Source organism: Glycine soja, chromosome 12 (genome assembly GCF_004193775.1).
Source record: "Glycine soja cultivar W05 chromosome 12, ASM419377v2, whole genome shotgun sequence".
Classification (NCBI taxonomy): domain Eukaryota; kingdom Viridiplantae; phylum Streptophyta; class Magnoliopsida; order Fabales; family Fabaceae; genus Glycine; species Glycine soja.
The window spans coordinates 36644351-36664165 of record NC_041013.1 but is presented as its reverse complement, the minus strand read 5'-3'; the positions used below and the strand labels follow the sequence as shown (position 1 = coordinate 36664165).

The window sequence follows — 19815 nt, the reverse complement described above, 5'->3', positions numbered from 1 at the left end:
CCTCATCGCAATTGAGGAATACGTAGGAGCGAGGGAAACACCTTTGTCGACCCCAAAAAGTAAAAAAATATAAATAGGTAAAATACATAAAAAAACATAAGAAGGGAAAATACATAATTTTGAAGTTATGTCTTCCACACTCGATGAGATGTTGTCCTCCCTTGTGATGGGCGTGTGGGGTGCTAATAGCTTCCTCGTGCGTAAACAACTCCTGAACCCTCATTTTCAAAATCTGCAGACCATCTTTTGTTTTGGTTTTTTTGACGTTTTCCTCAAATAAACGTTGATGGCAACTCCATGCATTTTCCTTCCTTGGAAGATGCACCCTTAGCCCATCCGAGAGGCCTTTTCGAGCCCCCGCCGGATGGCAGGTCGCGATAGTAGCAACCCAGACCATGCAGTCCATATGCTCGATAGCAGTAGCCCAAACCATTGAGCCCATATAGAACATGCAGAAACACGTAACCATATGAGACATGCAGAAACACATAATGTGGAACATGCAGAGGCAATACCTGGCCAAGGAAGACCTAGGAGGAACAATATTCGACCCAGCCATCTGAAGGACTTTGTATGATCATTATCACGTGATCATCATCATCCAGACTCTGCCATTGTATTAGTTTGTTGAGAACAGTTAGCAGATATTTGGTTATTTTGTTAATATTGTTAAGATTCTGTTAATTCAGTTACAAGTTGTGTATAAAAGCATTATGAAGGAAATGAATAAAGGCAGAGAGAAACTTCGTAGAACTTAGCTTGTGAGGAGGCCTTGGTCCTTGAAACCAAACCCGCGTTCCTTTTCCATTACCTCTGCTCCTAACACACTTAGTTAGGGTTTCTTTTTCTTATTCAAATTCTTCTCCAGTCACATCCAGTTGGGGTTTCTTTCTCGAAAGATGGCTCGTAACGAGGAGAAGGCCCAGTAGATGCTCAACCGCTTCATCATGATGAAGGTGGAGGAGAAGAAGAAGCCGAAGGAGCGCCGCCCCTTCCTCACTTTAGAGTGTCGCGACCTCTCAGAGGCCAACAAGTGGCGGCAGCAGATCATGCGGGAGATCGGTTGGAAAGTTGCCGAGATCCAGAATGAGGGTCTCAGGGAGCACTGCCTCCGCGATCTCAACGACAAGATCCATAAGCTTATCCACAAAATATCCCATTAGGAACGCCGCATCACGGAGCTCGGCGGGCCGAATTACTCGAAGCGCTCCACGAAGATGACGGACCTCGATGGAAACATCATCGACGTCCTGAACCAGGGTGGTCATGGCCCGGGATACCGCTACTTCGGGGCTGCCAAGAAGCTCCCTGGCGTCAAGGAGCTCTTCAAAAAAACCCCTGAGCTTCGAAGGCGGCGTACTTGATATGACATTTATAAGAGAACTCATGTGAGTTATTATGGTTACCGTGATGAGGAGGATAGTGCGCTGGCACGGCTGGATGGGCTGGCGGAGGAGGTGATGAGGCGGGAGGCGGCTGATCGAGGCCGTACCCGAATCAAATAAACATTAAAATGTAGTAACTAGGAAGTGATCCTAGGTCGTTTCCCAACGAGCAGTGACAAGCCAAATGTTCATAATATACTTGCAGTAACAGTAACAGTAACGATGGGGGGGGTTGTTTGCTTTTGTAAATTAAACAGCGAATATATGTGAATTAGAAAATATCAGAATTAAAACACGTTGCTTCCCCTTGATTCACAAGCAAGTCTCTTATCCTAGGTTACGAGAGTTTATCCTTTATCAGTTTAACCACTTAATCCAACCCTAAATTAAATTACTAAGCGAAATTCAACATAAGGCATTCATTATGTGATTAAGCATCACATACACCAATTACTCATAAACGATCATTAAGCATGAACGTAAATTAAGCGCAGAGACAATTAATCAAGCACTAAGCATGCATGAATTAAAAGCAACAAATTCAAAGTAATTAGTGAAGAGGAAAAACTGAACAGAATTTAACAGTAATAATAGAACCTCAAAGAGAACTGTGCTTGATCCTCAAGGGAAAACAACGCTGCGGACTTAGCCTTCCATTAATCAAATAGAGAATGAAATTTTATTGATAAAACTAAAAGTCTGAACTGGAATTGAAAAAAAACGAAAATAAAAGAGAAAGAGAAGAGAGACTAAAACTAAAAACGAAAAATAGAGGAGAGAGAGGAGAGAGAGAGAGAGAGTCTCCCGCCAGGGAGAGAGGGGGGGGGCCCTAAACTAGAACCTTGGTGTTGTTATATAGTTTTTTTCAGCCCCAAAGCTTACAAATATGTTTTAAATCCAAGCCCATAAGTAAAATCAAATCAAATCTAGATAAGATAAGATAAGATAAGATCTAGATGAAATAATATCTAGATGAGATCAAATCTAAATAATATCTAGATAAGATAAGATCTAATTTTATAGAATAAATTAGTCTGCCCTCTTCAAGTCCAAGCCCAATTCTAGATTCAAGCCCAATGCTTCATTAATTCCTGAAATTAGATTAAAAACATCAAATTAGCTGAATGGGCCCAAATAATAAAACTGCCTAATTAATTGACAATTAAGACCAATCAATAATTAAAATGGTGCAAAAAGGGTTTAGAAAATAGAAGAAAATGATGGCACATCAGCGGCGGAGGAGTGGAGGAGGTTAGATGAAGTGAGGAGGGAGGCAAGGAAGGGGGTGGTGAGTGGGGAGGTGGCAGAGGTGACCGTGGTGGCGAGGGAGGTGCTGAAGGAGGATGAGGAGGAGGTGGTGAAGGAGGAGAGGGAGAGAGAGGGGGAGAAGGGAGTTTATGGTGCACATGTCGCTACCGGATGAGAAAGAGATTGAGAGGAAGGTGCTAGAGAAGAATAGGAAGGATTTGTTGCGTAGGTACGCGAGTAAGGGGCTCGTGGAAGAGCAGACTGAGGCCAAGGACATGCTCAACATTCAGCGTTAGGTTGGTTGGTTCCTACGTGCTAATCTGTTCTCAATGAACTACGTGCAAATGGATCTTGGGCTTTACTAGAAAATTGGTGTTCTTTTTCTTGTGTTTGGAAATTTAGTGGATAATTGGTTATTACTTATTATGAGTTGAATTTGAGTTAGTTTAGATGTAGAGAAATGAATTTGTTGCTAACTTGTGATAGTATCACTTTTTTGTGTGAAATTTTATGAATGCTTTATTTATTAAGATCGTGGTGGTGTGTTACTCGAGAAAAAAATGAAATGCACCATGCTGGCAATTTGAGGTGCTGTTTTCCAGAACACGGATATACAATTGATGTGTGGTTTTATTGTTTTAATTGATGTTTTTTAGCTCTCTCTAGAGATGTGTTGTATTGTAGTCTAGTATATTCTTGCTCATTTTTAAAAATGGGGAGTTAATGAAGGTTGGCTTAGGCTTGAGGTGCATGAACTAAATGCTTGGAGTTTGATTATTGCTTGTGATGCTTAGCTGTTAGTACCAACAGAAGCCCTATTTGATGTGCTGAGGTGAGTGGTATATATTTTTTAGTACCTTACAGTTATACCGGTTGATGAAATTCATTAAATTTTGAATTATGAATGAAATTAATTGTAGTAGTAAGTATGGTTGCGCACCGTTGCCCTGTGCATGGTGTGCCTAGGGTCTTATTATAAGTTAATTTGAGATTCCTAGTGTATGGATTAATCATAAGAGAATATCGATATTCATTGATAATCATGATGAAAATTGATAGAGCAGTTGTTTTTGGCATAAGCATGTTGATGGAGTTTGTGTCATTTGATTTGTGCCCTATGCAGTTCTGAATTATAATTACATGGTTTAGATTTCTATTCATATGTACAAATAAGTCGTGGATAAATATATAAATACATCAGTATAATAGAACACACCAATTTTTAAGATTTTCATTTTGGCAACTTCAAAATCATAGATTGCGGATGTTATTACTGTCCCCTGAATGTTGTGATGAATACATGGTCAAATTTGTAGAAACTTTTTGTTGACATGAAAATGGATATAATTGATTCGGGAATGCGCTCGAAATATGCTTTAGAAGAAATTGTAGTATTGATGATTTCATTCTATGTACCATGCACTTATATGCTTAATGCTTAATCTTTTGGTTAACATAAATATGGAGATAATTTATTAGAGTGATGTTAACAAGCATAAAATATATAAAAGTACATATAAAAGATATATTTATCTAACAAAATTCAAAAATTGTAGTATTGATGATTTAGTCAGCTATGCTAAAGCTATGGTAAGTCATTTCAGTGTTATGACACAAAGAATTGTTAGAGACAAGTTTGCCCATCTTACTCAAATGACAAAAATTCTAAATTTAGATAAGGTTTCTGAGATTCTAGATTTCTGGGGTAGAAACTCTGGACCTATGACCTGGAGATTAACTCTAGCAGAGGTTAGACATGTATTGGGCCTGCTAGTTGATTTTAAACTAGAAGCAATAGCTGCTCTGAAGTTGTATAAGAATTATATTATCATAAAAGGGTTTATCCTAAACTCACATTCCAAAAGTTAATGGGAATGAAATTTCTAGACAATTGAAATGTGAGGAAATAAAGGGATTATGCAATATCCTTAAAATTCACTATGAAGAAAGAATTTACTAGATGTTATGAAATTATTTACAAGTATAAAAAAAAATTATTTATAGTTGTTAATTTCATTTAGACACTAATAAAGAATTTTAGGCTAAATCTTTTTTTTAAAGAATAATAAAGTTAAAAGTCAAGTATATTGGTATAAAATAGACATTAAAGGAGAATTAATATCTATTGCATATAAAGACAGAAAAAAAGATTGTTCCATAAAGTATTTTAGGATCATATGATTTGTATGAGACTCAAGACTAGCATTAAAGTTTATCTTTTTGAGTATTGCTAGAATATGTTTTAGGTCTTAATATATTAATAATTTTGCTTTAAATTTCTGCTATATCAATTTTAAAATGGAATTTTTTATGCTAAAAAAACTGCAACATCTTTTTTTAAAAAAAAAATAGATTACATCTTCTATCGATTTAAAAACAACTAGAATTATACTCCACTTATTTGCCTTCAAACTCTATCTTCTGAATACACATGCCATTGGAGCTCACATAGATCTGGAACCCTTTCCGCTATCAACATTGCATTACACATGCAAAGAGTATAGACCACGTGGTTTTATTGGCATGGCCATGGCCATGGAGCAAGTCATGGAGGGAACCATTGGGCATGAGTTCCATCACGATGAGCTTCTTGTGATCATTATAGCTACTTGTCCCCAGAAGATTAACCACGTGAGGGATTTCGCGTAGAGAAGATAGAACTCGGATTTCGTTTTCGAGCTTGGAGTTGTCGTGGAGTGATTCAAGGCCTTGAGATGGCTTCTTCACAGCAACCTGCAATCTGTCGTTGAAAAGAACGCCTTTGTAGACCATGCCATGGCTTCCTTTGCCTATGATTCTTCTAGGGTTGAAGTTTTCCGTTGCTTTTACAACCTCTTCATAATCAAACTCCATCTCTTCCATTCTTAATTACTTATCACTCTTTCTTCTTTAGCATTTGGGGATATATATCAACGGAGTGCATGTCGAATACTTACGACAAATTTATATCTTTTATTTTACAAGAAATAAAGAGATACCAAAAGAAGAGAAATTAAAGAAATAAGGAATAAGATTGTTAGATGAATATATAAATAAATAATGTAACCATTTTTTTTATATTAATTTGTAGTAAGATGAGGCCGTGAGTTTCAATATCTACATGCACATTAGCTTAGCTTTTTGTGTTACCCAGGGAATAAAGGTGCTTTGGAGACCTAAGAAAGAATTAAAACTAATATTGATTATTGAGAAAAGGAAAAGTTAAATGAAAAGCAAAAGAAAAGAAAGTGTCCTGTGAGTGTCCTCTATACCAAAGGGACAGGATTCTGACGAGGGATGCCATGCCCATTAGCTGGTTATTGGGACCCCTGTCTCAGTTCTTTGCCTTCTTTTGTTTCAACTTTTTTTAAAAAAATTCCTCTCCCATTCTCTATTCTCATCTCATCAAATTAATTATACTGGTGTGATTACATCATATTATATTATGATTGCTATATTTCTCTACACAGGTCTTTTTATTTATCATAGGAATAAACTTATAAACACATAATATATAATTATCTTACAAATCAGTTACAATCCTTATATATATCCCAAAGACAAACCTTAACTTCTCAATCACGTACTAATATAAAGTTAAGATTAGCGAGGCATCTGAGGAGAGATTTGGAATGTGTGAAACAAAAGAGACTATGCAAAACTCGTTTGTTTATGTAAGATTCATTTATTGTTATCTACACAAGTAATTTTTAAGGTGTAAGGTAAGAACAAAAGAGGAGAAGCAATGATATATGATTCACGTACGCCACGGTACCTTTGCTTTCTTCCTGAGAAGTTTACCTCATAATAGCCTAATCAGACGATAGTAGTTTCGTTTCTACTGAATCCAAACTTTTCAGTCCCTAGTGAATTCCATCTTACTTTTATGAGTGCATGTTTAAGATTAATCTGCCTTGCTAGAGCTATTATGTTCATTTTTAATTATTAATGAAATCAATCATTCTGATTAATTATATTAGTTTAATGCTTAGTTAACATATTTTTAAGATAATAATTGTTTATTTTATTAAAATAATTAAAATTATTTGTAAGGTAGTTGCAGGTCTCCAAAGATCATATATTAATATTTTTATTTCAATATTCAGATAGCATGTTTTAAAACTAGTCATTTGGACACTATCATAATTAGCATGTCCTCTCAGCAGTTGCTTTATAAGAATCTCAAAATTTAATCTTCTCCCTAAGAATACAGGTCATTTATTGAACCACCCAATGTCCTTCTTAGTAAATTAAATATTATAGTATCACCTATGGACTAAAAATACTCTAATGGAGAGTGAGATGACATTTATTAAAATAAAAGCAAACAATCTATTGCATTATGTGATTTTTTCAATGAACCAAAAAAAGGGTATGTCAACAGATCAGTTAAAGTATTAAACTGTGCGTGACATATTGTGCCTGGTCCAATTTAATTGTGTGCTTCTTCTTGAGCAATGTTCAAGTGAAGCGTGCGGGCTTAGGCCCAATGATTAGATCCATATTTTTTTCAATTGCGGGACTGAGCTAGCATAGCCCATAACACAAAGTTATCCACCAGATTATTAGATTACATCATCAGAACTTGTTCCTTCCAAATCTTACTTCGTAGTTCTTAATTATGAACTTGTTGCTACATTATTATTGTTAAAAAAAAAAAATCACACAGTTGAATGTAGCTTCCCGATATTCTGGTAAGAGTCTTTAAAAAGGTATTCTTAGGATCCATATATCTTTTTAAAATTTACTGTATCTGTATGTGTTACCTTGATGCTGCTCAACTGTTAAGGACTCTTTGCCTTTGACTCGAAACATGTCACACCTTTGAAAATGACCATTGTCCTGTTTTTCAGGAAGAAACAAAAATTTGTAAATCATTACCATCCTGAATCTTACTCACTATGTGTTGGTTTCCACTTTCGAAATAAGTAGAATATCGTCATGATTTACTGAGAATGTTATTCCTCTCTATATAAGGGGTTGTTATTTCGTGTTTTTTCTCTCTCCCTGGAATATCCAACCCAGGCACCCACAATTTCCTTCCATGCATCCTTTATTTTTTTTTTTAATTCCTTTCGTGAAGAAATGGGCGTATTGATGAAAAATTAATTTCACGTAGTGAATTGGGCTAGCAGACTTCGGTCCAAAGTGATCTGGGCTATGTTCAAAGCCTTTGTGTACAAGGCTGTTGCTACGCGCACCCAGTATAATCGCTGGTACACCCAGCAAACCAGCACAATTCCTGTTTTACTCTTCCATAAAACAGATACGGATGGGACAATCCTTAAGCCTCATACGGATTGGCAATCGAACATGTGACTTTCGTGTTATTAGCACGATGCTCTAACCAACTAAGCTAATAGGTCAATTATGTTATAAAATAGTTAATGTTGCTATATATAACACTAAAATTTCTAATGTATATTTAATGCACATGTAAATTTAGATAATAAAATTGTTTTAAAAATATTATTTCGATAATGTGTTTCAGATGCTTTCAAGATCAATTATTATTTCCACAAATCAATACGATATTTTTTAGCATACTTTATTCTTACTCACACGCTTTCCTAGGAAACTTTCTTGAATATCACTAATGTCATAATTGCTCAAAGCAAAACACACTTAATTGTAGAGTTCTTAGGTGATAGGTTACCAAAAAGTATATGTGTCTTATGATATATGTAATATCAATTAATTTCTTCAAGTCATCCTTAACGGTACAATATCATAGTTGTTCATCATTTAAATCTCTCTCATTTCAGTGTGATTCATTAGGGATATTACAATGTAAATTAAGATTCAAAATTTGATCAAACTGATTATAACATTTAAATGAACCATTTTGAATACATTTTTTAGGAGAGGAGTGTTAGTAACACCCTCTTTTTAATTAATTAAAATTTATTGAAGACTACAAAATCAGATAAGAAAATCATTAAATGTGATATGAAACCCATAAAAATTTGTCATTTTCAATAAAGTTAAACCAATCAAAGAGAGTGCATGCAAAAAAGTGTGTCATATAATGTGTTCTTAACCTTTTTTTTATAATATACATTTTATTTCAATTAAAATTGTTATTTCAGATTTAAAGAAACATCAAATTAATTTTTTTTTATTTTACTATTTAGAATATTTGATTATTCTATAAATGCTCAACATATTTGTCAATAAAAAAATATTTTTTCTTTTAAAAAATACAAGGGAGGGATGCAAGTATCTTCACATAGAGACAGCGTAAGAAGGTCGTTTAAATTTTTCAAGTGAGTAGGTCCAATGCAAAAGTCTATGCAGCAAATCTGAAATGGGCCTCACGAAAATCCCCGTTCAACGTGGATAACGAGTTAGCTGTAGATAAAACATACTAAATACTAAATAAACAAATGGCAAGCAACATAGAAAGCTCTGCAAAGCAAAGCTGACGTTGCCCAAAACTTACCTTTATCTCCGTCCGCTATACCATTCCATTCCAAGTACAGGGGATTCAAACTATGAGAACTGAAAAGTTTTGCAAATTTTGCAGCTTTCCATTTTTTTTTATTTGACCCTTTGTTTCCTTGGATCCATGCACATTTTCTTCACATTAGATTATTGCTTAGTTTGCCCCGCTTAACACTCTTATTAAAATTATGATCAAAATATATTAACATTGTTCTTCTTTTTTTATATAATTTTTCAATTTAATTCTTTCATTAACATTTTAAGAATATTTAATAATACTTTCCTTTGTCTAATAATGAAGTAGATGTCTATTCTTGACCAGTGTATTTTAATTATATTATATTTTACCTATTACATCTATATTTTTAAAGACAAAAGTATTTAGATCAATTAATTGAATAAAACATGTGACTTGTTAAGATTACAGATAAAAAAAAAAGACATTAGAAGCATATAGATTAGTTTATTTTACTTTTGAAATATGTTCATTTCTCAAATTTTAGTTAATTTTAAAAATTAACAATTACTTATTGCTCTCTCCGTTTTAGAATATATGATGTTGTAGAGAGAAAAATTTATTTTAAAATATATCTCATTTTACAAAATCAATGTTACATTAAATATTTTTTTTAAAAAAATATCCTTAATAAATAGTTAATAAAAGTATTACATAGGAAGAATAACTAGGAACAAATGCAGTATAAAAGTGAATTTGTTTGATTTTTTAATTAAATATCCTTGCATGGTTATATTTGGCAAAGAAAAGCTTGATTAAGGCAAAGATCGCATTTAAAAAAGGAAAGCAAGTGGGAACAGAAAGAAATAAAGATTGGCACTGAAATACCATTGATAGGACATGGTAAACTTAATTTTAGCAGAGGGGCACAGATTTAAATAACACGTAAACCACTAATTTATGATCCTGATTCAAATACAGCGTAAGTGGGGCTGAAATTTCTCTGACAATCCTGTGACACATCATTTTGAAACGTGACGTAATATATTATAGCAATTTTCAATTTTTAGCAGATTTTTGTATTAGTCAGAACTTGTATCAGTTGTATAATACTGTAATACGTGCAACAAAATTAGTGAGGATAAATTTTTAAAAAATAATAGAGGAAAAATGGAGAAGTCTCTGTCAAGAATCCTTTTTTTATAGGAAGAACCAAACAAAGAGGGTGTGATGTATAAGAACAATAATTCTCACTGTGACTGTCCTCGCATAGCAGCAGGCACTACAGTGAAATTAATAGAGCTCAATTTTAGTTATTTACGAACATACCCATCGATGTTAACTGCACAAGTTTGTGATATCATCACCATAGTGAATTAGGGATTGGTTTATTATTTATGCATTAATTGTGATCTGAGTGATAATGGCAATTGATTTGTTGAATTTAATATTGTGAAGAGGTTAGAGATAAAGATGAAGGTCGGGCTTCTGTGGTTAGTAGATTTAATTATATCTGATGATTATCTGTACAAACGGAAATAGTATAATAAAGCAAGGGGGTCCAGATTGGATTGATGGCTGGCTAGTAATTTTCTTTGTTTTTTTTTTTAAGTTGTGGTTGATTAGTTTTTTGAATTTTTTTTAGTAGGAAATTTGTAAATTTTATACGAGAATAATACTTGCTGGAAATATAAAGAAAGTAAAAGTGATAGGGGCATGCATCAAGTCCTCTTTCCAAGTCTGGTCACCATAGTTGTGACAGGACAAAATTGTACACTTCATAAAAAAACAACTCAAAGTGATAGAGAAACCCTTTTCTGTAATTTAAAAACTAAAAACAGTACAACTTATTTCTCCAGCTGGAAAACATTATAAAGTTTTAAACTCAACCAATGAGAAAAGATTGCTCTTAAATTTTATTAGGGGAAGCTGAATGTTTGCTTTGTCAAAAAGTGTTAGGTTTGTTTTGGTTAATTTTTTTTTTCATTCTTTTATTTTTCTGGAGATGGAGGAGTGAATGGAGTACTTACATAATAGGGTTGGCATATAAACATTGGAATTATACATGAGAGGCGAAATCTAAAATGTGCTAGCCAGAAAACTTTATACTATTTTCAAGACAAGTGCCAAAAACAAAAATGAGAAAAACTTACGTACTATTATGTTTCTCCACCCTCCGTGCATTAACTCATACCAGGATTATACATTATAGGATAAATTAGTTCCTCTCTCTCAAAAAAGGTTAAATTAATTTATTTTCCTTTAATTTATTTTTTAAGTCGATTTGATCCTTTATTTTTTTTATAATTTAATTTGATTTTCTAATTTTTAATATCGATTTAATTTAGTTCTATACTCTAAATTAGATCATCGAGTTAAAAAATTATACTTTATAATAATTTAAAATTATTATTAAGTAATTTTAAACTATCATAAAACATATATTTCTTAACACCATCAGTTTAATTTGAATTATTGGACAAAATTGAGTCAATTTTTAAAAGTAAAAAATTAAAAGATAAAATTAAATCTAAGTAATAGATTAGATGATAAAAAAAACTAATTTAACTTACCGTGTATAAGATGTCAAAACTTCAAACATTTCAAATGATTGCATAACGGTCCTAACACGTGGCATGCGATATTTCGTGCTGCTTTGAGGGCTTTGAATGGTTTCGACTTTCGACTAAGGTACAAATTTATTAAGTTTCATTCACTAACCATATTTCTAAATAAAAAAATATACTAATTGCACCATATAATTTGTACTAATAATATTCCATTCTCACAGCTTTTTTTTCTTTTCTTTTCAAACTAATTATATAAACTTTCCGAACAGGTTAATAGTTTTTACATAACTATTAGTATTAAATTTTTATACAGGTTTAAGATGGTAATATTGATACAAATTATGATTTGAACTTTTACTGAAGGTTTTCTTTGAGAAAAAAAAATGTTGGGTAAAAGATAATTACGCAAATAATATTATTTAATCGTGATTTCAATTATTTCTCCATTTTAAGCTTAAATGATTTTGTTTCCTTTCAGAATGTTTGGTCTAAATATCGTAGGTTAAAGCATTTCAGTCATAAGCATTCTACTACTTTTAGTTATTGAATATGGCATGGGCATAAGATAAACTTTAAATTAGATGGGATCAAAGGAATAGAAAGCTAGGCAGGTTTTTGTTTCCAGTAGAATAGAAAAAAGAAAATTGCATGGAGTGGGGGCAATTGTGTCATTGTGAAGGGTCCACTAAGAAAAAGCTGGAGTGGGAAACCAAAATGGAGCATGAGAAAATAAAAAATAAAAATTATGAAAAGGCAAGGCATAAAAAACAAAGAAACAAATGTGATTTGGGTAGGGGATGAGCTGTCTTGCTGCATTAGATGCCTTTATCTGATGCTCACCTGTGCTGTTTAGCTACTCAGCTCAGCTACACTGGACTCTCTCTCTCTCTCTATACCCCCCCTTGGCCCCTTCCCTTCACTTTAACCATCTCACCCACCCACTGCCACTGCCCCCTTCCTTCTGCTTCAACCTCAATTATTATTTTCACAATTCACATTTTACATATATTATCAATCAACTCGATCTCTCAGTTAAAACTTGACCAGCCACACTTGACACTGAATCTTTCATGATTTTTTTACTTCAAAAGAAGAGATCTAGACTGACGGATGTAATATAATTGCACGGAGTTTAAAATATGTTTTGGATTTTTTTTGTTCTCATTTGTTTGGGCTAGCCAAGGGAAGGGTGTGAATGCAATATTTTGACACAAAAGAGAAGCAGGTCGATCCCCTTGACTTTGAGGTTTGAAGTGGTTACACAATTACACACACACAAAGGTGCAGGCATCTATGTATTATGTGAATGTGACTAACAAAGCACAATTTTTAGCATTCCTTTTGCGAGACCCCACGAGTGGCCTTCTGTTCCTTTTTTTAATTTCTCCTCCCAAGTAAGGTGAGGTCCCCCCCTCTCTCTCTCCTCAGTTTTAAGTTGTAACCTACGCTTACTTACTTACCCTTCTCTCTCTCTCTCTCTCTCTCTCTCTCTCTGTGTCCCGGTCTGAGCAGAGAGGAAGACAACAGTCAATCAAAAACCGAGAACCCCACAAACTCACAGTCTTAGTCCTTAGTTGGGTCCAAACACTCTACAATTTTAAAAACTCTCTCTTTCTCTCTATTTCCGTGTGTTTGTGTTTGTGTTTGTCTGTGCCTGTCTGTCTCTCTCTAACCCCATCTATCTAAAAAGAAAGAAAGAAATGGGGACGAGGGAGATAGTGTTGTTGGAAGAGCAAAAGAGAAGATGGGTCGAAAAGAAATAAAGAAAAAACAAAAGTAAAGCTGGTGAGAGTGATCCCCACCTAATGGAACTATCAGATTTGCAAAACAAGAAGCAGAGCAGCAGCAGCAGCAGCACAGGTGCTACTCATCAACAACAACAACAACAACAACAATCCTCTTCTACCCATCTTGTTGTGCCTTCCCCTTCCAATTCTTCCGCATCCCTCATCGACGCCTCCTTAGCCATCGCCACCAGATCTGATGATTCGACCAAGAAGACCCAACAACCCTCCACCAACACCAAGCGATCCACCAAGGACAGGCACACCAAAGTCGACGGCCGCGGCCGCAGAATTCGAATGCCCGCCACCTGCGCCGCTAGGGTTTTCCAGTTGACAAGAGAATTGGGCCACAAGTCCGACGGCGAAACTATCGAATGGCTCCTCCAGCAGGCCGAGCCCGCCATCATCGCCGCCACCGGAACCGGAACCATCCCCGCCAATTTCTCCACCCTCAACGTCTCCTTACGCAGCAGCGGCTCCACGCTCTCGGCGCCGCCCTCCAAATCAGCCCCGCACACCTTTCATGGCGCCCTCGCACTCGCTCACCACCCTTACGACGAAGCCTTTCAACACCCCGCTCTTCTTGGCTTCCACCCTCACCATCACCAGCAGCAGCTTCTCTCCGCCGATCAAATCGCAGAAGCGCTTCCCAGCGCTGGCGGCGGTGACTCCGGCGGCAACTACCTTAGAAAGCGCTACCGAGAAGATCTCTTCAAAGACGATAACATCAACAATACCCAATCTCAGAACGATAGCGGTGATGCTGATGGTGATGCTGATGGTGATGGGTCTTCGCCTAAGTTACCCAAGGAAGCTGGGTCTGGGCTTCTTCGGCCCACCAATTTGCTTCCCGCAACAGCGATGTGGGCTAGTGGACCCCCTGGAAGCACAATTTGGATGCTTCCCGTAACCGCCGCGGCGGCTTCTTCTTCTTCTTCATCTTCTTCTGCTTCGTCTGCGGCAAGTTCGGAGAGTCAGATGTGGGCGTTTCCTCAGAGTGTGAGTGGTTTCATGCCGAGGTTCAACCTTCCGGTTCCGGGTGCGCTTGAATTCCAAGGCGCACGTGCGGGTTCTCTTCAATTGGGCCCCTCCATGTTAATGCCGCCGCCGCCGCTGCCGCCGCAACAGCAACAGCAGCCCTCTCAGCATCTGGGCCTTGCCATGTCCGACTCCAACTTGGGCATGTTGGCAGCCCTTAATGCTTACACTAGGGCTGGTTTGAATATTAATTCAGACCATCATCATCATCATCATCATCATCATCATCAATCTCAACCTAGTGAGAGTGGAGAAGATGCTCCTAATAGCTCCCAATGAACTTTAGTTTGGTTAGTTCTTCGCTTCCTTTTCATCTCTACTGTAAATATATACCTCCATTTAAACTAGAGTTTGATTATTTGATTTTTCTTCTCTCTTGCAGATTCGAAGTTGAGTTTAATGAATTTGTGATTAGTGAGTGCTTTTGAAATATCCATCCATGCATGCTAGCTAGCTCATCTCACTTCACTTGAGTTGAGTTCAGTTTCTAATTAGTCATTTTTTTTTTGTATTTCTTCTCTTCTTGTTTTTTTAGCTTGATTTGGAGATCTTGGTATGTTTTATTTATTTACAGCTTGGTTTTGGTCCAAAGGGACTTTAGCAGACGGAGAGAGTTTGTATAGGAGGAAATTCGTCTTTGGTATTTTTATCTTTATTTGCTTCTTTTTTCTCTCTCTCTCTCTATGTATGACAGCATAAAAAACAATTCAAACAAAAGAATTTAAAGGGAAAGATTTGAATGCCTTCCTTCCTTCCATGTTGCTCATATATTTTTGTTTCTTTCCTTTTATATTTCAAATCTTTTGTACACGTAAAATAGCATGTTATTATTTTCCCTTCCTTTTGATGGTTATTTTTGTAAAACATTTGTTGTTATTATTAAATGAAATATTTTCCTTTTTAACGTTTTTATTGGGTGAAACGTTTAATGTTATTTATTAAATGAAATACTAGTTTCAAGATTTTCTCTTCCTCTTACTCCGGAAAAGTGTATAAACATTTGTGTTGCCGTATAAAAGAAATGATTTTTTTTACTAAAATTATAAAAAGAAAAAAAGATAAGCATTAGAATTTAGAATGGAGTAGCCAACTAAGCAAAATAGGATTGCCAGGTAAAGAAAGTAGTGTGAGCCCAAAATATAAAAATACTAATTCTTGCCAGCTAGACTATACAAACCTCAGTTACTTATATGTGTCTTTGAAGATAACTTCAGGGAGCATGTCACGAAGGCATTTATTTCCACCACTTTCCTTCTCTCATTCCATCCTTTTTTTTTCTTTTTTAAATCTTTATTTACAGTTATATGTATATTTTAAAAATATCATTTGTTAATGACTAAAGATAAGAGATGATTATCGGAAGTAATTAAGAAGAAATATACGAAGTCATAAGTAGTATATTATACCTATCATGTTCGTTGATTGTGCATACTTTTAGCAAGTGATATATATATATATATAGAGAGAGAGAGAGAGAGTTTGCTTTGACATTTTGATAATACTATAATATTTAAATGAAAAGTATGGAAACCTGCTACATATACAATGTTGATAGGTTATAATTGTGCATACATTTGTAAGTCTAGCTAGGGCGAATCACTATTGCACTGTTTTTATTTATCTTTGTAGGTTATAATAATTGCATAAAATTTAACAAATTTGAATAAGTGGATGGTTTGTCAAGTGAATGCGAAAATGAGAAAGTTGAACATTCAATTGCGATGGGCAAAGGACAAAAAGAAAAGAAAGAAGATGGGGGAAGAAAAATGAGGGTGCATAATTAAAGGATGGTAACGTTGTCTATAAGCCAGGACGGCAAGGAAAATGACTTTGGTGTTGACTTGAACAGTCAATTTCAAATGACTCGCCTCTGTTCATTGCCCAATCATTCTTTCTTTTTATTCCCCATTTTCATCACCTCACACTTTTAACCATTTACCCTTATTTGCTATATATGTACAACAGTGACGCTTTGGATTCCCAATTCATTATATACTGTGAAAGCAGTTTCTATAGCTGGATTTGAATCCTGATTATATTTTTCAATCTGACAAGCTAATTTCGGGTGTAATAATCTTGTAATGTAAATGAGAGAGAGACGGGAACTAATTACTTTACGAGTAAGTTTTTTTGGTAAGGACTTTACGAGTTAAGTTGTGGATACTTATTCTGTTTAATAATGTTCTAAAATATAAATTTAACATATATAATATTGTCTTAATAATTGTGTATTAAGTTTTAGGTAATCAAACACAAACAATCTTAAAAAGTAATTGTATGTTAAAATAAAATTGATTAATAAAATATTAACTATTTTTAAAATGATATAAAAATTTATAAATTTAATTTAAATAAGACCTGTCAATTGAACAATTATATTAAAAAAATTGTATTTATAAGAAGTTACTGAACTAAATTGTACAATAAGTGAATCCTCATTTCTTACTGTGTATGTCTAAGCGGGTAAAGAAAACACTACTATTATTCTCACAAAAAGTGTTGCTTTATTTTTACATTGGTTTTTTCCAGAATTGATATTTCTACTTCCTCTAAGAAGTGGTTGTAGACGACATGATTGATTTATATATACCGCATTCGGGTAATTTTTTTCTTACTAGTAAAGATCTATGCTATAAACGGATATTGTGCACTCCACGGGAAATTAAATTAGATCTTCCATCCTAATTCTAAAGCATAGTCATCTAAAAGACACAGATGATGCTATTTGCTACTACCTTCATGTGTGTTGTAGAATAGGATCCCTACTAAAATAAACGCCAGAATATGTATAGCTAAGTTACCAAAGCAAGACATTTTGGTCATTTCCTAATGTGTGGATATGGCATATTATGATTCTAGGGGAGGGGAAACACCATAGGATACCCCTAGCTTCTAGTTTATTAGCAGACAAAACTAAACTTTCACCCACTTTACAAGAAAAATTTACTTTTTTTATGAAAATAAAATAAAATTAAAAAAAGGCGCATTCACTCCCTGGGATATCTTTATCACTTTGGCATTGTTTGGATATTAGCTTTCCTTCCTTGTACCAACCGCAAATCCCGCTATGAAAAGCTATCAAATTGGATATATAATAGTAGCATTTTTAATAACAAAAAGCATAAGTTTTGACCTGAGAATTAAATTAATAGAAAAATAATTTAGTTTTGAAAGACGTGTTTTGGGGTTTTATTTTATGTATTTAAGGAAAGAACATAAACAAAGATGGAGGAAGAATGAATGATGATAGAGGATAGATAATTGATCCTTGAATAAAGAAAAGGACGGCCAGGATGGATTGTGGTCACGGATGTATAGTGTACATCAACTTGTATTAAGTATTGGATGGGGACCACCTCACCGAATAATAATAATAATAATAATAATGCAATGAAGATAAAGTACCACGCGCTTCACGTGCTCCAATCATATGGCTGCCAAGTGCGGGTTTGGTTGCAACTTGCAAGTGTGATTCCACAACAGTGCCGCGCGTGGCCATCAAATTATCGGACAATGTTTCTCTTCTTCCCACCCCGATCTCCTACTCTTCCTTTGCCTTTATGTCTAAACTCTTTGCCACCGCGTATCAAATAAAATAAGAATAGGGATAAATTATACGACTAGTACTAGTATATAAAAAAAAATGTGTAATATAAAATTAAAAAAAATACTTATTACATGTTTTTAACACACTCTTTTAATACATTTATTATTATTAAAAACACAATTTTTTTTATCGCATTTCTTATTTTTTATTCTCTCCTAATTATAATTTAATAACATTAGTTAATATTGATATTCGTCACGTATAAAAGCAAAAACAATGATTGCATTTTAAATACAATACATAACAGAAAAAAATATTTTCAATGTTTATTGATTTAAAATTGATGACAAAAACATGTTTTCATTATATATTTTGAATTTGGATTAATTAGACTTCAGTTGCCCATCTTTCAAGTTTTTTTTTTTAAAAATTTTGTCACTAAATTATAAAATTTGCACATTTTATTATCAAAATTTCAAGATTTGAAAGTCATTAGGTGGTTTGGTGGGTCTGGGAGGGACATAATGGTTGGAGTGATAAGGAGGTCTTGTGTTTAATTAATATTTACTGATAAAAAAAGCTTTTGAAATTTCACCTGTTTTGTCACTCAATCTTTTTACAAATTTTGTTGCCAAAACTTTATGCATTTTGCCATCTAATTTTCTAAACAAAAATGCTCAATTACAATATAAGAAGCAAAAATGTGAGATTTTTTGAAAATTAGATGACAAAATGTTCATAATTTTAAAAGTTTAAGTGATAAAATGTATAAATTTATTAATGGTCATAAAATTCACAAAAACATGAATGATTTATGACAAAAGGTGCAATTAACCCTTTGACTTAGTAATACACGACATAATTAATGTATTTTTATTGTGTATTTGGTGGTGTAAATAAAATATGTTCAACGGAAACATATTTCTATCAGGAGTATTTTTGGTAAAAGGAATATTCATTAAAAGGTTGGCGGTGAACTTAGCAAAACAGAGCGTAGGAATAGCAAATTCCTAAACATAAACCCAAGAAATACTATTCACTAAGATGGTTTTAAGGCAATTGTTTTGGGCACCCAGCAAGTAATGTGAAGTGGCAAAAATGTCATTCACTTAAAATTTAAAAACTTTTTCCTCCCTCTTTCCCATTTCGTCTGTACAAAGTGCCTCCGTCTTCTTCCTTCTTCGTTTCTCCTTCTCCTTCTGCTGCCACCGTTCGCGCCGCCTTTCTTGCCGCCTGTGACCATCGCCAAGACTGTCGTATTCGTCTTCTCTTTCGGTAAGTTTGTCTCCATTGTTTGTGCGTTTGTTACAAGGATTGAGGGAGATGGAGCAATCCATATAAGGCATACGGATCACTAATCCGTATAAGGCATACGAATCAGCAATCCGTATGACTTATATGGATCACCAATCCATATAAAACATATGGATTGTCAATTTGTATGACTTATACGGATTATGCAATCCTTCAATCTGTAAATTGATTTTAATTTTTTTATTTAAATTTGAAAGATTTTTTTTTATAAATTATCTAAAATTTTAAATTATTATTTTTGTTAAAAAATTGTGATAAATAAATTAATATTTTTGTATTTTTATTTAATTAATTTTTTTGAAGTTGGTTTTTATTTAAGAAGTTAAGTAATTTTTTTATTTTAAAACAAATGTAAATATATTATTGTAATTTAACTTTTTTTAAGTATAAGTAAATTACAATTTGTTATATTTGTTATTTTAATTACATAGTTATTGTAATTTTTAATCAATAAGTCAAGTAATTTTGTTATATTTGATATTTTAATAAGTGTTTTATAAATTGGTTAGATATGATAAATTTCAAATTTTTATTAGTATATATTTGACAA

General features: G+C 34.0%; 2 protein-coding genes and 1 pseudogene across 2 annotated transcripts; 2 read left to right on the top strand and 1 right to left on the bottom strand.

Annotated features, from left to right (window-relative positions):
• The first annotated feature begins 833 nt into the window (after positions 1 to 833).
• Positions 834 to 2989, top strand: LOC114379751 (annotated as a pseudogene).
• Positions 2990 to 5105: 2116 nt separating this feature from the next.
• Positions 5106 to 5495, bottom strand: LOC114378966 (serine/threonine-protein kinase-like protein At5g23170). Its single transcript, XM_028337545.1, has one exon. It carries the CDS (start codon positions 5493 to 5495, stop codon positions 5106 to 5108), a length of 390 nt encoding a protein of 129 aa, XP_028193346.1.
• Positions 5496 to 12434: 6939 nt separating this feature from the next.
• Positions 12435 to 15170, top strand: LOC114379894 (transcription factor TCP8). The gene is made up of 2 exons (XM_028338695.1): positions 12435 to 14694; positions 14787 to 15170. The coding sequence occupies exon 1, from the start codon at positions 13388 to 13390 to the stop codon at positions 14681 to 14683; it is 1296 nt and encodes a 431-aa protein (XP_028194496.1). The 5' UTR covers positions 12435 to 13387; the 3' UTR covers positions 14684 to 14694; positions 14787 to 15170.
• Positions 15171 to 19815: the final 4645 nt, after the last annotated feature.